The sequence below is a fragment of the Aplysia californica genome, unplaced genomic scaffold (assembly GCF_000002075.1).
Source record: "Aplysia californica isolate F4 #8 unplaced genomic scaffold, AplCal3.0 scaffold00720, whole genome shotgun sequence".
Classification (NCBI taxonomy): Eukaryota; Metazoa; Mollusca; class Gastropoda; order Aplysiida; family Aplysiidae; genus Aplysia; species Aplysia californica.
Window position 1 is genome coordinate 190,826 of NW_004797990.1, and position 20,097 is coordinate 210,922.

Genomic DNA, 20,097 nt, shown 5'->3' on the forward strand with positions numbered 1-20,097 from the left:
ACAGTGCCTTGTATACAAACCAGCCACTGGCTAGAACCCCAGTAAGTAAGACAACGGGAACATCACCAGTATTTTCGCGCGCTAGAGACACGCCATCATTATCTCTGTGAAATGACCTTCGGGAACTGATAGACAGCAGGCGCTGCCCAAAGCGATCTACCACTTGACCTTAAAGGAGAGACCAGAGATTTAAACCAGTTGGAGTATTGGAGTTTCAGTAATAACAGTGTATTACTTTAGTGGTTGGAGGGTGCAGGGGTGGAGCAGTTAATGCGCTCGTCTCCGAAGCGGAAAGTCCGGGTTCGAACCTCGATTCGGACACGAGGTTTTTGTGCCCCCTCCTGCCCACCCAGCAGTAATGGGTACCCGACTTCGAGTTGGGGAAGTAAAGGCGGCGTGTAAAGGAACTGGTCACCCTACCACAATATGCCGAAGGCCCAGGAAGTTGTCTCACTAACAAGGCAATCCCTAATGTCCAGACCGGATGCGGGAACAACTTTACTTTACTTCAGTGGTCAGGCTCTCGGATTCTCGATCGTAAGGCCGTAGGTTTGAATCCTATCAGGGGTCTGACGAAGTGACCCGGAGAAAAGCACTTTACACGAATTTTCCTCACTTTTCCCCAAGTCACAAGAATGGCCATGTAAAACGTTCACGCAGGAATCATAAGATCGACAGAAAAGTCTCCTTACTGAGCTAAGGAAACAGAAATAGATTGAGGGTGTTTTTGTTGTTTTTGTTTGTTTGATTTTTAAGATTTCAGAAGAAAAAAAATTAATGCGCTTACAAGACGAAAACAGAGTGTCAAACATTTGAGGTGTTGTTAAAGGATAACACACAAAGAAAAGAAGGAGGATAGAAAAGAACGAAAGACAATATGATGTGATAGGAAAGACGGAGCGAACCATAAAAAAGCACTCGTCAATCATCCGCGAGTAGAGATAATCGGAAAGGAAGTAAAAACAACAATAAAATAAGGGACAGTTCACCCAGTTTAGCAGCAACAAGCCAGTAAGTCGAGCTGTATGTCAACAGACACATTAAATTTCACAAAGAACAGTCTTAGTAGTAAGTGTTTTACGGCATTTACAACACAATAAGTTCATATAAGTGCAGAAGATTAGAGGTGTTACAAGAGAGTAACAAACACAAAAAAGAAGGAGGGGGAGATAGAGACGATAAACTTTTTATTGGAAAGAAGGAGCAAACCACACCAGAGCACCCGCCAACTACCCACTTTCACAAAGAACAGATTGGGACAACATTAACAGAAAAAAGAAATAGAAGAGATCAAATTAATTGTTGAATGAGAGCAGCCACAAACGACCTCCCATCCGACACACGCTCTTTCTATTTCTTTCTTGTTTTGTTTTAATCAATCGACCCATCTAACCCGGCCTCGCTGTACTGTGATAACGACAGCTGATGTGATAACCGGCACGCTTCCTTCTACAGTGCTATCACTATCAACAACGACGTACGGGATTTTTTCCGTCAGTCATTACCTATCTCATAAGTAGAAGCCTACAGTAGCTAGATCTATAATATGATTTCCGCGTCTCAATTTTGTTGCGAAGATGGGGGGGGGAAACGGCGATTCGATTCTCACTTTAACTTCTATGCTACCGGCGTTTGTGGTGTAGCCGTTAGTCGCTTCGCCATCGCACGCAAGAAACCCGAGTTCGATGAAGTATGTCGGCATAATAATAATAATGGACATTTAGTGCTGGGAAAAAGTAAGACACAAACATCAGAGGGAAAGTAAAGAAGCATGACCTACCAGAGGCGCCCTCAAACCACCCGCATCTCCATCAAGAACAAAACAAACAACAAAATCAATAACGCTTCTTTAACACTTTCACTGCCAGACCTACTTCACTTCTTCTGAACGACTTTTAAAGATCTCGGGCAAGGAAGGGAAGGTGTTTAAAAGATGCGCACAAACTGCCTCAACATCAGAGAATAATTTCATACGAACGTCTGCCTGAACCTGTGGGAACAGTAGAGTCTAGGACCAAGGGATACTGCGCGATCATAACCCTCGGAAAACGGCAAAGAGTTGTTGAGACTCGATAGAAAAACAGCTGTTTACCTGTAGTTTCAGGGCCAGTCGGCCAGAAGACAATAGCCATATTACACATGTATAGGGTATACAGAAACTGTGAGACTTCACACACACGTATAGGGTATACAGAAACTGAGACTTCACACACACGTATAGGATATTGAAACTGTGAGACTTCACACACACGTATAGGATATTGAAACTGTGAGACTTCACTTGTTGTTGAAGATCAGTCAGATAAAACAATAAATGGCCATTTTCCTTATGAGCATATAGAAACTAGAAACTGTCAGCCTCTACTTGTAGTTGAAAGTCAGTCGACTAGAAGATAAAGAACGTCCAAGTTGCTAAAGGAGCATAGATTATAGAAACTGACTGCAATCACTTACGATTAAGACTTGTAGTTGCAGGCCAGTCAGATACAACGCAATGGCACAATAGCCATGTTGTAACACGAACATATCAAAACATGACTGACACTGATATTAAAATAGAGCACACCAAGGAAAAGAGCTCACCTCCCCGTAACTCTCTTATGTTTGTTTGCTTGATGATTGATTGATTGATTGATTGATTGATTGATTGATTGATTGATTGATTGATTGATTGTTGGGGGGGGTCCGTTTTTGTTTGTTTTGTTTAGGTTGTTTGTTGTTGTCGTTTTTTGGAAGGGGGGTGCAGGTGGAGGCTTGATTCTGTTATCTGTTCAGCAAACTTAAAATACGTTTCCAGAACATCAACAGATCCCAAAATGACTATATATTTTACGCCCTCACTAGATCAATAAGAAGATGAGTTTCTTCGACGCCGTCTGTTAGAGCAAACTCGGGCTGAGATGGGAACACGCCAAAACAAAGATGTGAGATACGACACAAAAGAATCTTCCATCTGAGGGATTCAAACTTTTATTTTTCACTTATTGGAAGACTCAGAACATATTCACTACACTTGCTTCACGCCCATTTCTCAAGCAAAGCAACAAAACTAGCCAGCTTACTCGAACTTACCCAGGATCATCATCAGTATCCATACCTGCGAAAACATTCACCAAAAGACTACAACGAATAGAGCTAACAAAGTTGACGTGACTGGTTCAGATAGGCAGACCTCGCCACACAAATTATAATAATTGACACCGAGAGGAGAGAATAGAGACAGGAGTAAACGCTCTGTGATAGAGAGGTCAGAGAGCTCGGTAGATGGTGGGTATCATCCACGAGTGGCCGATTACTGATATCAACACAACAATCCTGCCGTCAGTTTTTAAAACACCGTACGTGCAGTTATTCCAATTTTTACAGGAGAGCCAAAAAAAGGAATGTTGATACCGAGAAAACAACATTTAACAAAGTGATTATCAAAATTGTATTCTTAAAAATATTGACTTGGGACGTGTGCAAAGATCTTCTTTCCTTGGCAACAACATCCAGTTTTTGGGCTGATGCTGCTGGGTTTTGTGGGGGGGTTTTGGGGGGGGGGGGGGTTGGGTTTTTCTTTTTTTGGCTCTCCTATAAAATTGAAAAAAGTGCATATACTGTACTTTTAAAAATGCCGACAGAATACTTTGTGATCAAGTAGATGGAGATACCAAAGTTAACCCTCCGGTGTGGCCTCACGCTAGACCAAGGCTTGTCAAGCTGGGCGGTATCACCCATTAATGGTTCTAGTTTTAATCTGTGTTTTACGGCATTTACAACACATTTAGGTCACATATAAGTGTCGAAGATTAGAGGTCTTATTAGAGAGTAACGAACACAAAAAGGAGAGATAAGGGCGATAGGTGTTTGATAGGAAAACAGGAGCAAGCCACACCAGAGACATCGTCAACCACACGCACCCACCACAAGTGGGCGATTTGACAATTTTGAAAGTGCCGAGGGGATCACTTCGGTAGTAGTAGACATTATTTAATGCCATGCTTGGAAATTCCTTGAAGCTGGCCAGTACACAGTACCCAAAAATGATAGCTTCCCAAGGGTGGCAGAAGTGAGCAGTGATCATAAAAACGTTGACAAGCAGTGTACTAGATGCTGTTTTACTAGATGCTGTTCTGTCACTGAAGGAAGACCAGGTTTGTGCTGTTCACGCCTACATGTAATATTGATATGATAGTCTTTTGCGTCTTGACAGACGATCTTAAACCAGTATGCATGGTAGTATACAGCTTTGCCTGAGCGGTAGACAATATAGAGTAAGTACAAAGCCCAAGTACTACTTCCCTCCCTTCTGATTTTTAAAAAAGTTTTAGTAGAGGGTTTTACGGCGTTCGCAACTGATTAAGGTCATATGAACGCCAGAAGAAAGAGGTGTTACAAGAGAGTAACAAACATAAAAAAGAAGAAGGGGAGATAAGGACGATAGATGTTTGATAGGAAAAAGAAGCAAACCACACCAGAGCACCCGCCAACCACCCACCTTCTGATTGTGACCTCCTTCACATGCTCCAAAGGAGAGACATCGTCAGTACATTTGGAATCAAAGAAGGTGTAAAGGTGTATCTGACTGTTTCTTTTTCTTCTCTACTAGATCTCTTGAGTAGTCGGCTATTGGTACATGTAATAATAATGTATGTGTTTTACGCCCATATCGACACAATTTAGATTAGATAATTCAGGAGGTTTTGCTGCTTGGTCAGCCCGTCTTCTAGTACAGATCACTCCCGACTGAGTAGGGTGCAAAATTCCAAGAGACATACGAAGGTATTCGTTTTAGTAAGAGTTTTACAGCATTTGTAACACAATAAAGTCAGCTAAGTGCTGAAGACTAGCGGTGTTACAAGAGACCAACAAGCACAAAAAAGGAGGAGAGATCAAGACGATAGATGTTTAATAGGAAAGAGGGAGCACACCAGAGCACCCACTAAACGCCTACTCCAATAACTGCAGAGACAATCAGAAATCTCATGCATTTCACAATTGTCCACAAAACGCAAAAGAAATGAAAATACAACGCAAAAAGCAGAAATCACAAACCTGTTCCGTGAACTGCATTCCTCCAATACCCTGTTTTACAGAACTCGCAAAACAATTAGATCACATACGTGCCGAACATTACAGGTGTTACAAGAGAGTAAAAAACACCAAAAAGGAGGAGAGATAAGGGCGACAGCTGTTTGATAGGAAAGAAAGAGCACACCACACCATAGCATCCACCACTCATCCACCTCCAATATCTGCTATAACAATGAGGAGTGTCATTCTCCCAGTAGATATTGTGCTGTACTATGAGTATGACATGGATGAACCTGGTTCAAATCTCTCAGTCACTACAGGCTCAGACATATATAAGGTGGATGGTACATACATCCGGCAGGGGTCCTGCTTCAAAAATAAAATCAGTCTTGAAAGGGATTCAAAACTTTACTTTACCATTTAATCACACCAACCCATTTATCAGCCATAAGCAAAGACAGTAGCATTGAAACAGAACACACTGTAGTACAGTCAGACAGACAGAAAGAGGGGAAAAGAGAGAGAGAAAAATGTGAGAGAGAGGTAGAGAGAGAGTGAGAGAGTGAGGGGGGAGAGAGAGAAAAAGAGAGAGAGAAAGAGAGAGAGAGAGAGAGAGAGAGAGACAGACAGACAGACAGACAGACAGACAGACAGACAGACAGACAGACAGACAGACAAAAAAACACACACAAACACACAAGTACACATTCACACACATACACACACACACACACACACATACACACACACAGACAGACATCAGTCTGACCTGTTGAGTGAGGTAACAACTTGTGTCAACTCATCATTCTTCTGCTGTAAGGAAGTCACTCTCTCCTGAGCCTCCGACAGGACTTTCCTCAGTCTGCTCACCTGCACAACAAGGACATACGTATTTTTACTCACACAGTTTGTTCAATTGTTTGTTTGTTTGTCTGTTTGTTTGTTCGTTTGTGCGTCTGTTTAGGTAGAGAAAAGCACATCAACACAATAATGGTCATTTAGTGCTGGGGAAAAGTAAGACAGACCTACAAACTGAAACATCAAAGTGAAGGTAAAGAAGTAGGACATACCAGTGGCGCCCTCCAACCACCCACTCACATTCTGTGAACACTATTGTCTGTAGAAGTAAATTTACAATTTTTGTGCCTTTAATCAAAAATGTTCCATAAAATCCACACAGAAAGGTGTTTATAAATGGACATGAAATGTGCTGAGGCAAAAGATAAAGATTCTATAAAAATGTTCGAACCAGCGGTAAAATGGTGATTTCTTCCATTTTATTATTTCGACGAGCGCCTGATTTTACAATTATGATGCTTCACAAATGTACTTATTACAATTAATTTTTCAATCTCTAACCGATTTACCTCTCTCTCCCTCTCTGGCAGTGTGACATCGTACAAGCTAGCAGCACAAATTTTCTCATCCACAGGATCAATCTTCTTTGGGCTCCCACTGTCCGCCAGAGTCTGCTTGATCATACATCTCAGTCGTTCATTTTCTCCTGTGTCGGACAGAGCAAAGGGTTCTTTCATTTCAAGGGATTTCTATTATCCACTCTGTTTTTATTTGGTTCTTTCTATTACATGTTCACTCTGGCTACTAGAAATCTGTAACAACATTTCAGAACCCCCCCAAAAAATAGGCCTCCTCTGCTTTCACAAACCCACCCCAAAAAACCAAAGGATGCCTCCCTCAGAACTTAAATCAATCATTTTTAAAATTTCGTAATCTGTGTCATGTCCTGAGGCCAACAGATTCACTCAAAATAAGGGAAAATAGAACAGTACCAGGTTGTTGTTTTTTACCCCAGGATAAAAGTTCATATTAGTGAACATTAAAACATCACCTTGTTCCACTGAGAAGGTCACTCACCAGTTTCATGGACAGGTCTAAAAGCTTCACATTTCAAGTAGCCAAAGTGACATGCGCTGAGAAAAATCTACTTACCTGATATTAAATATTTATATTGTATTATATTGAACTGATGATCATCTCTCTCTATACCATGCTGGAGAGAATTTGTGAAATGAATAACACTATGAAGACAATGCACTGCAGATAAAGCAACAGTTACAAAAGACATGTTAAAGACTGAGCAAGATTAAATAAAGCTTAAAGCTATTGCTATAAATAATGAATAATGTCACTGTTGTTTCTTTCACTTTTTATACATGTTAACAAGCAGCATTTGGAATTTGGAAAGTGATATCTACAGCGGAAAACAGCTGTTACAAATAAATATGTTTTTATTAAAAAATGAAACTACAGACCAACCAAGTCACTAAAACATTATAGGCCTGTACCTGTTATGTCGTGGTGAAATCAGGCGTTCGTCAATATGATGAAATTGAAAAAAATTGACAATTTTCAGCTCGTAGGGCCATTTTTATTGCATTTTTTTTTCCAGCTCAACACCTTTCATGCTCATTTCAAAACACATATCTGTGTGGATTTTACTGACAAAAAAGTTGATCTAAGGTATGAAAAGTAAATTTGCAATTTCCAAGTTTGTAGCTAATTTTATCTCAGATATCAGGCGCCCCCCCCCCCTCCCCCCACCCATTTCCTTTAATTGCAAATATCTCAACTTCTATTCAAGATTGATGGGGGGGGGGAGGGGGTCATCAAAAGCAAAGCAAAAGGATATGCTTGAAGATAATATCAATAACTTCATATGCCGAAACATTGACGAGCACCAGATTCCACCGTGTCGTGTCACATACAGTCGAACCTGTCTAAGACAGCCACACATTGTTAAGGAGAAAAGTGGCCATCTTAGACAGGTGGCCAACATACATGGTGTAATTATAATTTAAAAAATACGCAAGGGAGAAAACGGGAAGGGGGATTGTCTTGTACAGGTGGCCATTACGGCAGGTTTGACTGTATCAAAAAGCAAAAGACAATATCAATAACTCCATATGCCAAAACATTGACAAGCACCTGAATCCCCCCTGTTGTGACACATAATGTAATGTAGGGCCTGTATTATACATTGCTGTGGAATAATGTACATTACATAACACTTCTGTTATAGCTGTAAGGTAACGTATCAGGATTCAGACAGTACCTTTCTTTTACTCAGTAGTCACTTTTCGGTTACAGTGTACTAGAAGACAAAAATAAAACAAAGAGCCTTTTCAGACGTGTGTTTCTTCACTCTCTCTATATCTGTTTGTACCCACAAACCGAACAATATGTGAGGCAGCGTGGTGGAATCAGGCTCTCGTCAAACTAATCAAAGTGAAGAAACTTGCATTTTTCCTCAGGTTAGTGAATTTTTATCAAGTTTTTGTTTTTTGGCTCAACACCCTTCATGCCCGTTAAAGAACTAATTCCTGTGTGGATTTTTCTGAAAAACATTGATTAACGGCACAAAAAATGTAAATTTTCTGTTACCACCGACTCTTAAGTTAAGGAAATAAATAATCTTTGGAGGCCATTTTCTCACTAATTTTACCTCTGAAAACAGATAACCCCACCTCCTTCATTCGCAAATATCTCGACTTGTATTCAAGATAAATAAATATTTTTTCATCCAAATAAAGACAAGTGAACAAGCTTTAAGATGATATCAATAACTTTACATGCCCAAAAATTGACGAGAGCCTGATTCCACCACGCTGCCTCACATATTATAATTGCTACTTACCTTTAAAGTTCCTCAGCACTGTCACCAGCATGCGTAGCCTGAAGACATAGGAGGAAAACACATGAGCCATTGACCTATATAGATGTAAACCAGCAAAGTGAGCTTGTCCAGTATAAGAGGACTAGACAGAAAGTTCTGTGTGTCACTTCACATGTCCTGAGACAAGAAAACTAACAACTGTTGTGCACAAGGTAGATTTTTTCCAATATTCAAATATGATATGAACACTACTTTTTTGCAATCTTTTTCCACAAAAGAAGTATGACTCAGATTGCAAATCCTGGAGTGTTAAGAAATTGTAAAATGAAGAGGAGAGCCGTAACAAAAGGTCACTGAAAAAAAGAAAATCTTTGGCACAAAATTAACACTGTAGCAAGACCTATCACATAAACATGTCCACTGTATGCACACATGAACACAAAATGGATGTTCTCTCGCAAATTATTCAGAACACGATGGTGATCTTTCAGTCGCATAAATCACAGACTGAGACAAAGACCAAAAAAAAGACAAAATAAGAAGAAAGAAGCCCAGCACCATCAGTCCACTGACAAAACAGAGCTCAAACAATACACAACTAGCACGAGACTTTGACAAAGAATGAAAGGAAAGATGATTTTAAAAATTTATAATTATGTAACAAACATCCTGGGAACGAAATTTCAGTAATCCCAGGGATGTCAATGCTAACATAAAGAGTGTAGCACAGTAATACGTTTTGATCCATATCTGAGAGAGAATGAAGGCAATTACTACTGGTTTGGCAGGCATAAAGACTTTACTCCTATATAACGACTGATTCCAATACACACACCACAAGACTATTTTTGACGAGATAAAGAACAGCACCACACATCTTACTTGAGTACTAGACTCTGAAGACAAAGGCCATCCTTGTGGATGGTTGAAATGTGTACATCAAAACTTTTAAACAGAGAGTAAGTCAGAGCAAGAGCCCACAAGCCAAAAGTTGACAATCCAGCTTGTTTGTAAGAGTAAAGAGGAGCACATTGAGGCAACACCAGTCATTTAGTACAAAGGAAAAAGTTAAAAAGACAATACTGAAACAACACAACAGAGCGAAAGAAAATAAATATATAGGAACTACCACTAGTGCCTTTCAACTGCTCATTCAAGTGAACAAATGCAAGTGAACTTCTCTCAGAATGCAAAAGCCAATAACTGTCAGCAGGAAAGTATTATGAGTTAATAATAATAATAATAATAATAATAATAATAATAATATAATAAGCCTAATACTATTAATAATAATTGTAAAAAGAGGGTGTGGTGGCGGAGGGGTTAGTGCGCTTGTCTCCGAAGCAGAAAGTCTGGGTTCGAGCCCCGGTTTGGACACAGATTTTTTTCGCCCCCTGCTGCCCACCCAGCAGTAATGAGTACCTGTCTTCGAGTTGGAGAAGCAAAGGCGGCGTGGAAAGAAACTGGCCACCCTACCACAATATTATGCCGAAGGCCCAGGAAGTTGTCTCACTAACAAGGCAATCTCCAGTGTCCGGATACGATGCGGGAACAACTTTACTTTACTTTTATATCAACACTCTACGAAATGTTCTATGCATTTTACAAGCATTAGTACTCCAGCACACCCAGAAACACTCATAAATATTTCCAGCTTCCCTGTAAGCATACAGTGCAAGCTGCGAATGGCATTAAGCTCAATAATATACAGATGTGTATCTTCTGTGTCTGTAACTGGGTACCCATTCCCATCTGGATGGAGTGAGGAAAATTTATGTAAAGTGCACTTCCCAAAGACCCAAAGTCCGGTTCCTAACGGGTTTCAAACCTACAACGTAATGACCCGAGAGCCTAACCACTAGGCCACCACAGTTTGGGATTTTTTCTTTGACACTTAGTTTAGTTTTAGTAAGAGTTTTACGGCACTTGCAACACAAAAAGGTCATACAAGAGCTGAAGAATAGATTACGTGTTACAAGAGAGTAACAAACACGAAAAAGAAGGAGGGGAGATAAAGACAGATGTTTGATAGGAAAGAAGGAGCAAACCACACCAGAGCACCCGCCAACCACCCACTTTGACACTTAGAGTAAGTGTACATATACATGAGTGTGAGGAAGTACATAAAACTGCACGTACACACAAATAGAACATAAGCATGCAAGAGTATTTTTTAGACCAGGGCTACTCAGAAGTATTAAGTACTGGTGGATAAAGAACAACTGTGTTGTATCCTGGTGAAAGAAGGCACTCGTCAAAATGATGAAATTGAAGAAACCAACATTTTTTCACCTATTCAGCAATTGTTAGCTATTGTTTTTTAAGTTTTGGTCTCAAAACTTTAGATGTTCATTTGAAAACACATTACTGCATGAATTTTTACTTTAGAAAACAAAGACTCATAAAATATAAATTTGCACTTCCCAAAGCCACTACAGCATTGGAAATCACCAAACTTTGACAGCCAATTTCTGGCAAATTTTACCTCTGACACCAGATGACTCCGCGCCTCTTTCAATAACAATGAGTCGACTTATATTAAAGATACATGGGTATTTTCAATTAAAAGCAAAACAAATGAGCAAGATTATCCAAATAACTCTATATGCCCAAAGATTGACAAGCGTCTGATGCCACCGTGCCGTGACATAAATCAATAATAGAATAATGAAGGGACACATAAAACTATTGTAGATTTTAGCAAAGACAAAGCTATTGTGGTTCAAAACAACTCCAAAATACCAGAAAACTGAGAAATGGGTAAAATCGATTTTCTCTCCGTCATCTGAAAATATCTTGGCATTAGGATGGATTAAAAATAATTAGAATTTTCGTGTTATCAAGCCACCTCTATTAATAACTCAAACGACAGACTCAAAACACGTCATCATGTAAATCTGACCTTTTCACAGTCAGCAAGTTAAAACACAAAATCATCTTATTGCTGTTTTACCCACTTTTCATTAGAAATGTCATAGTGGAAATCACACCGGCATTTGCTCTTGCTCTTTTCCGGTGAAATTCCAGGATTTGGAGAACTCATTTTGTCCTGAGCAACACTCTGCTCATTGTCAACCGCCTGAGGAGTACACAAGAAAAAAAAACAATGTCTGGCTATCCATCACTTTACATTTTGGGAACATGCAACTAGATATCATCATCAAGCTGTTCAACAATTCTAAGCCCAGGAAGAAAAAATATTATTTCAGTAGGCCTGCAGAGAAAAACAGTTCTTAATTCTTTTTACAGTTTTACCTACATTATGTATCTCTCCTTGCTTATCTTAATATTTAGATTTTGAATTTCAACAAAGTATTTGTAACTAACATGCACAGTCAAGAAACTGTAGATATTTTATGAAGATTTTTAGAATTTGAGAATATTTCACCAGACCTAGCTGACAAAATGTGACCAATACCTATACATTTCAAACATTACAGATCCTTCAATTCCTATGCACTGAAGCTCATATAAAAAGCTGACAAAGGTCAATCTAGAGCTCAACTTGACAACACTTCTTCGAACCTTTATTCTTGGAGAGAAAAACCCCCACTACTGAGCGAAAATTCAGTCTACAAGATTGTGATAAACTTATTACAAAAGGCGTATCGTGAGCTATCAGCAGAACCCCACAGTTGTCTCATAATGAGTATCATGTTAATCAAATAAAAACGAAAAAACAATGCTGGGTGAGTAAGGGGCATAAAACATGATTGAAACTAAACCTGTCTACCCATGTTTCATATCATTGCATCCCCTTACTAGAGCCATGTCAAGACCAAACAAGGAACAAGCATGCACAATTTTTCACTCCCCTCTGAGCAATCAAGGAAAATAGAAATGCACAAACTTTGTAACAACTGAAAGCTGAGAGAAGGTAAGAAGACCCAGCCTTGACCATTTTAAGAGAGGGAAACACAAAAAATCTCAGTCCATGCTAAGCAGGAGAAAAAGTCCACATTACACAAATATGACTAATTACGGTAAGAGAATTCATTACGATCTTATCCATAGCAGAAAAAACATTGGGTCAGTATAGCAAGAAAAGATCCGATATGTGCACTTCAAACATCCTTGAGACAAGCCACAAGCAAGATTTAATACTGAACTCTTTAACCCCACGGAAATATTTTCCACGTTTTTACATAATTTTTGCCAGATCTCGTGAAAAACGTAACGTGGGACAAACGCAAAATATTCATAAAATAGCTAAAACTGTGTCAAAGTGAAAAAAGAAGTAGTTTATACATATATCTAAAACTTTCCAGTCAAATAAATCTATTAGGATTTGTAAGAGACTGTCTTAGCAGTTATACTTCATGCACCCTGAGATCTGACCGGACCCAGGGACCGTCCACTCAGGGGCCAGCCGAACTTCGCTGTACGCAGGTTTATAAAGTTAAATATATTTGAATTCTGTATCACAGACGTATTCAACCGCAATAATTCAGACACAGAAAAGAAGGGTAGAGAACAGCTCTGACAATAGTTCCCCTACCTGTCTTTTACTGTCTGTGCCTTGCTCTATGTGGCTGACTATATCTGGCGGTGTCCCCACACTTTCCTTCAGCTCTTTACCACTCAGTGGCCACGGAAGATTAGGACTATCCTCAAACTGGAGATCAACAGAAAAAAAATAACATACTCATATATACATCGTACATTGCCCATGTGCAAGTCTAGGTAATCTACACACGACAAAGCTTAGTTTTTTCACAAGACACAAAATTTAGTTTCACCTTATCCAAAGCTTATGTGCAAAATCTCGTTTTTCAGTAAGCTGTAACCATGCTTAAAAGTTGAAACTAAAACTAAATTAACACAACACAAACTTTACTTGACTTTGCACGAATGCCACAGTGAATATTCTAAAAAAGTTTCATTACTTGATTATTTAAATGACACACAGGCATTAATCACAATATTTCCATCTTGTATAGCTGAAGCTCAAATTTTCATAGGAGCCAAAAAAGAATGAGTAACCAGTTACAACCTTACACAACACAGACTTCACACAATGCAAGTGGAAATTTATACAATAAGAAGACCCACAAAGTGAGAACACTCCCATTAACCCTTTGAGCCCAATAACCACAAGTGCACAGGTGGCGCGTACAATTACCCACATGCCTCCACCCACGAGTGAGATCATATCCCCAACACCGCTCATCTGGCGCAAAACACAAACTGGAAAACAGTGTTTGCTACACAGGACGTTATTGATTATTTTGAAGATCTTTCTCACTTAGATGCTGGTAATGACGAGGACTACCCCTGAGTGAGATATGGAATATCAATTTGACGGTGATAGGAATGTGAGAGTGGTACAGGTGTGAATAGCTCAGGAGCTCAGGCAGCGAGGCACAGTAGCATCAGGAAGTCAGGGCTCAAAGGGTTAAGGTAGCTCAGACTTGTCCTCAGGTCCCCTTGTATTTGAGAACTCAACAAACCATGTGTATGTGTGCGTGTATGTGTGCGTGTATGTGTGGGTCTAGGCCTCCCGATTACACTGGTATCAGGGGGCCTAGGTGAGGGTGTATGTGTGTGTGCGTGCAAGCGAGCGTGCATGCAGGCGTGGATGCGTGCATGTGTGCGTGCATGTGTGCGTGCAAGCGTGTATGGGTCTGGTTACAAGGTTACTATTCAAATTCTTTTCAGTTAAGGTTGGCTTTTCCTTTTCAAAGTCTCATATTCTCCTTTCTGCTACACTACATCAGATTAATTATCTGAATTAAATATAGATTAGAGGTTGTTGTAGTCTCCCTCAGTTGTTTAGTCAACCCTTTCTTCTTCTTTTCCAGTATTATTTTTTCCGTTATGTGCATCCTATTTAACAAAAACTGTTATAGATTATCAAGAACACTACCCATCAGCGAGCAGTAATCATTACTGACTCAATGAGCACGCTACAGAAGGTACAGAAAGGGATGCTGTATGTGGACTGGAAGGCTGCGATCAGGGAGAGCAGCCTGGGAAGAGTGGCCTGGACCTTCTGCCCAGGTCATCCGGGGGGTAACCGGCAACGAGAGAGCAGACAAGCTAGCTGGAGAAGCAAAAGTGGGAGGGAATTCGACACTGGACCCACCAACCGTCCTAACCGCTGTAAGGGAAAATTTGAAGAAGAACAGGGCAGATAGCGGTTCCCACACTCTATGGAGATTGAAGGAGAAGGGGATCCAAAGAGGAGAGTGGAAACACAGCCATCTGTGCGGACCAGTCCGACGGATCTCCAACCAGATCATGATGGAAACCATAAGTAGACAGACTCTGGGATGGATCCTGAAGAAGAGGGGAGAGCAGAGATGGACATGTTCCGACTGCAGTGACCCCAACACAGTGGACAAGTAAGGACAAGTAAGTATGTCAGATTATTTATCTCAATTAAATACAGATTAGAGGTTGTTGTAGGCTCCCTCGGTTGCTTAGTCAACCCTTTCTTCTTCTTTTCCAGTATTATTTTTGCCGTTATGTGCATCCTATTAAACAAAAACTGTTATAGCATCATACCAAAAAAGTAAGAAGAACAAATAAACTCAACACAACCCAAATCATTACCAACTCTTGCAGTTCATTTCTGATAGAAGGAGGCCACTGGCAAGTGCTGGTTGCCTCATCCGTTTCTGAATCCTCTTCTATTTCGTTGGCTAGTTCCTGTGGGGACGGCAGTCGAATCCCATCACTGCTGTCAGAGGCAGATCTCACACTGCAAAAACAAAAATATCATCGCACTGTAGACGACATCTTGTGTCGTAGTCAGGCACATCAGAACTGAAATCACCAAAAGTTCACTACAGCTTGTTCACTTCAGTCTGTCAGTGTTTATAAAATTCTAGTTCATTTATTAACTTACCAAAGCCCACAAAACTTTGCATGGTAGGCTACTTCTAATGGCCACCAACCAAATAATTTATTTTTTTGTTAAATCTTGATGCAGTTATAATTCTTCTTTTATTTGGTTAGAGATTTTACACAACATGTTGAAATTATGTGATGTAAAATGCTATGGTATTCCATTAAAAAGTGAGGGAGTTATAGGATAAGAAAACTTCTTAACTTGTAATGATACTAATAATATACTTATAATAACAATGATCATCACCATCAAAATCATCATCACCATCATCCTCATCATCATTATTATTGTTCAAAAAATCAAATTAGGGAGTCTTGAATGATTTACAGATAAAAAGTATAAACAAAAATAGTCAAACTTTAGTTTACTAAGTCTGATCGATGTATTGCCATGTCATGTAGGCTTCCTCACTATCATCATCATCATCATCATCATCATCATCATCATCATCATCATCATCATCATCACCATCACCATCACCATCACCATCACCATCACCATCACCATCATCATCATCATCATCATCATCACCATCATCATCATCATAAATTGTTAAGTACATGTCACCTGAAAAGTTCTTGCTGTGCTTCCATGAGCTGCTCTTGCAAATTCAAACTTTGTTGTTTCAGCTCCTGTACTCAAGAAGACCGGAAGTTTCCGACATAAGAAAAACTTAGCATAGGCCTAGGCCTACTGTTTACAAATTTGATGACAAAGACAATAACATGAGAAACAACAAAAGTAAGGTACACAGACAGAAAAAACAGAGGTAAAGAAAAGAAGTAGGACCTACCAGTAGTGCCCTCCAACCACCCGCTTCTCCTCAGTTTCAAATTACTAAAAGCACAATGGAACTTCAACACAAAACATGCCTCTTTTGCTCTATATATTCTAATCAAATGAGAATGAATACTGTAGCACCCTAATACCTTTGCAACACTGTGAATCTTAACACACTGTTACATTCTCTTATATCTCAAGATATAATTCTGTTACACAAATCCCACAGTAAATACAAGATCCAATTCTACAAAGTGAATAGGTAAACATTCTATGTGTTGTCAAAATTGTCGAAGACTGCCAGCCATTGTCGAGGAGAAAAATGGTTGTCTTAGACAGGTAGACATTTTGGACAGTCTCAGTTTATTACGCAAAATGCAAGGGGGAAACCGGGAAGTGGCCTTTTATACAGGTAATTGTCTTGAACAGGTTGCCGTTAGAGCAAGTTCTACTGTCATCGTCATCCAATGCCAGATCTGCGACAGACATCGGCAATCATGGTTCTCCATTCATTCCTTTGCTCAGATGCTCTTACAAAAGCTACGTTCCCCTGATCTTTTCCTGCTACCCATTTGTTTAGGTACCCTAAGTAGGTTGCTCTGGGCATATCCCTGCCTATACCACCACAATAAAACTTTTTCAACTGAGACTAAAAAACAATAAAAACGTTGAAATATTCAGTATTACCTCATTTTTAGAAGAAAATTCTTGAAGACAAGAAATCAGTTCTTGATGTCGCTCGTCTTTCTGAGGATAAATGATGTGCGCACTTGTGACACCTGTTGGCATTGTTTTTCTGCTCACAGTTAACACTCTTTTTATTTTTATCATAAAACTTTCCCTATCTACAAATCTTCAGACTTTTTTACTTCTCTAAAAATAAATCAATCTTAATACAGCTGTAGCACAGATCCTAGAAAATGTATCATCAGTCAGCAGCTTGGATGTTTATTCTGTGGTATTGGTCGCATGTGCTGGAGAAATATTTTGTCAAAGTACAAATGTGAGGCAGCATAGTGGAATCAGGCTCTCGTCAAAATAATCAAAGTGAAGAAACTTGCATTGTTCCCCAAGTTTGTGAATTTTTATCAAATTTTTGGTTTTTGGCTCAACACCTTCCATGCCCATTAAAGAACTCATTTCTGTGTGGATTTTTCTTAAAAACGTTGATTAAAGGAACAAAAAATGTAAATTTTCAGTTACCACGGACTCTTAAGCTAAGGAAATAACAAATCGTTTGCGGCCATTTTCTCACTCATTTTACCTCTGAAAGCAGGTGACCTCCACCTCCTTCATTCGCAAATATCTTGACTTGTATTCAAGATAAATGGATATTTTTTTTATTCAAATAAAGACGAGTGAACTAGCTTTAAGATGACACCAATAACTCTACATGTCTAAAAATTGACGAGAGCCTGATTCCACCACGCTGCCTCACAAATTCTAAATGTTGAAAAAAACAAGAAAGGAAGAAAGGAAGCATAATGTAGGCACAATAATTGTTAAAAGAATGAACAATTTTTCTTTCTTCTCTTCTGAAAAGTGTTGTAGCCTGAGTATAGAACTGTGGAAGAGCTTGCTAACGATGTCGAAAAGGACTACAAAAATTTGTTTTTAAATTAAAATGTAAATATTTTTTAAAAGAGGATTAAAATTAAAGAAAAGAACTGATACAAACGCCACAAACTATGTACTCAAGTACCAACCTCTGCCAACCGAGCCTCCAGGCTAGCACATAAATCTGTAAATTCTAATACCTTGTCCTATATGAAAGTAAAATAAAGGTTCATCAGCAAAGAAATACACATAGAAATACAGTCAAACCTGTGTAAGACGGCCACCCATTGTCAAGGAGAAAAGTGGCCGTATAAGACAGGTGGTTGTCTTAGGCAGGACTGATCAAGATAAAGGAAACAAACCATTCCCATCTGAGGCCCCAATCGAAAGTAGCTGCATTGTTCTTGTTGCTGTTGGTTTGTACTTCGTTTGTAATTTTTATTTTGTCGCTGATTTTGCACAATGGAGACAATAAAGCGAAATGTATCAAACAAGGAAGACCGAGTGCCATGTTAAAACAAACACATGGGTCGCCACCACTCGGAGAACGAGGGACGCTTCTGTAACAAGTTCATGTTGACGTCCTATGTTACTTCGTTACAGACTGGGTAAACAGTAACCACTTATCTCACTTACGATTTGTGTATGAGTTCTGGGCGGGGCTGATGGGTTATGACGGATCACACGCTTACCTCACCAGCAGCTGAAAATTGGTAGCTATTGGTCAACAGTGGGAGGGGCCTACGCAACATGATCGGTTGGAGGGACTACCTAACAACAACGACAGGTGATTGAATTATGACAGCTCGCCCACAACGCCAGGGGTCAATGCACAATTTATGACAAAACGTAATGGAGTTACTAAGGTGACCGTCTTAGACAGGTATTATTGCTTAGTATTATAGGGGTTGTGTGTTAAATTATTGTGGCCGCGGCCGCGTTGGACAGGTGCCCGTTTTACACAGTTAAATTATATAGAAAAAACGCAAGGGGGGAAAAGGAAAGTGGCCGTTTGTACAGGTGGCCGTCTTATAGAGGTGGCCGTCAGGGCAGGTTCGACTGTAGTCACTATTAATCTACTTCAAAACAAACTTCAATCCTATAAACTGCGTTGGCAAATTTTAGACTTACTCCATAATCTTCTATGCACATTTCTTTTTTTTTTCGGGAGGGGGGGGGGGAGTCTTCCAATCATAGCATGACTATGGGATATGTACAATGCAAACTTTGCTCATGAAATCAACACAGAAAGAGGGCAATAGCTATACAATAAATAAACAGGGGCAGTCAGAGAGTACAAAGCGAAATAATTATGTTCCAACTCCAAATACCAAATCCAATCTCTTGATTATAGACACAGTCATGTCTCAATGCTTTTCAAATAAACACAGCACAAAATGATTTTCTATGCACATTGCACATTATGCATAACAGGAAGTGATAATGTCTATTCTGCTTGTACTGAAGAAAAACCAGATTATTTATTTTACAAAACAAAGTCTACAGCACTCAAAATGTTTAACTCACAAACAACTCGAGGCTAGGAATAAACAAACTGCTATGTAACTCAGTGTCCAGCTTAACTCTTTGTTTCCGGCAAGCCACTCCAGGTGGCTCGCAGTCGGAACCACTGTGCCGGTGAGCCTGTGACATGGCAGCGCGGGCACATTCCTTTACGACGACTTCGACATCAGATTACTTTTTAGCAATTGTCAAAAACAGGTCTCGTTTAGCAGGAGTTCATTCATTAGATGAAGAACTATCAAAATAGGTTTGCTAGTTTCGATTTAATGACCCATTTAAAGATATTTTTTTTCATTTTTAGATTCAGCACCAAAAAGGGGCCCCGGCATATTGGGTTTACCTCCCTCGGTGATAAAGAGTTATTGCCTAGCTAAAAAGTTAATACTTAAGTAAACCAGCAAAAAGATTCATACACTATCAAAATTTTACTAAAGTAATTGATTAACCCAGTTTAATAAGCACGAACCTTGCCACCTCGCAACAAGGATTTGAGATCCTCCCGCTCTCGGGCTGTATCTGTGAGCTCTGAATTCAGTTGTCCGACCTGTGAACGAATGTTTCAAATACTTTTCTGAATACCAGTACGTGATTATTTCAGACTTATGAAGAAAATAATAAAAGTAAAAGAGCCAAGTAAACAAAACAAACTTCATAGTGGGACCAAAGTAAAAGTAAGATCAAAAGATCCTATTTTTCTGTAAACCAGTGTATTTACTACGCTACACACTCTCCA

At 39.5% G+C, this 20,097-nt stretch overlaps 1 protein-coding gene across 1 annotated transcript in view; it reads right to left on the bottom strand.

Moving 5' to 3' along the window:
- LOC101859817 (serine-rich adhesin for platelets) overlaps window positions 1-20,097 on the bottom strand; it is a gene marked incomplete at its 5' end in the record, with an annotated part of 209,444 nt that overhangs the window by 181,220 nt on the left and 8,127 nt on the right. Inside the window, 10 exon segments of the mRNA XM_013088306.2 lie at window positions 5,786-5,886; window positions 6,384-6,520; window positions 8,672-8,709; window positions 11,608-11,729; window positions 13,149-13,265; window positions 15,206-15,353; window positions 16,071-16,135; window positions 16,971-17,030; window positions 17,990-18,046; window positions 19,831-19,908. Of these exon segments, the coding sequence (XP_012943760.1) occupies window positions 5,786-5,886; window positions 6,384-6,520; window positions 8,672-8,709; window positions 11,608-11,729; window positions 13,149-13,265; window positions 15,206-15,353; window positions 16,071-16,135; window positions 16,971-17,030; window positions 17,990-18,046; window positions 19,831-19,908 (923 nt within the window).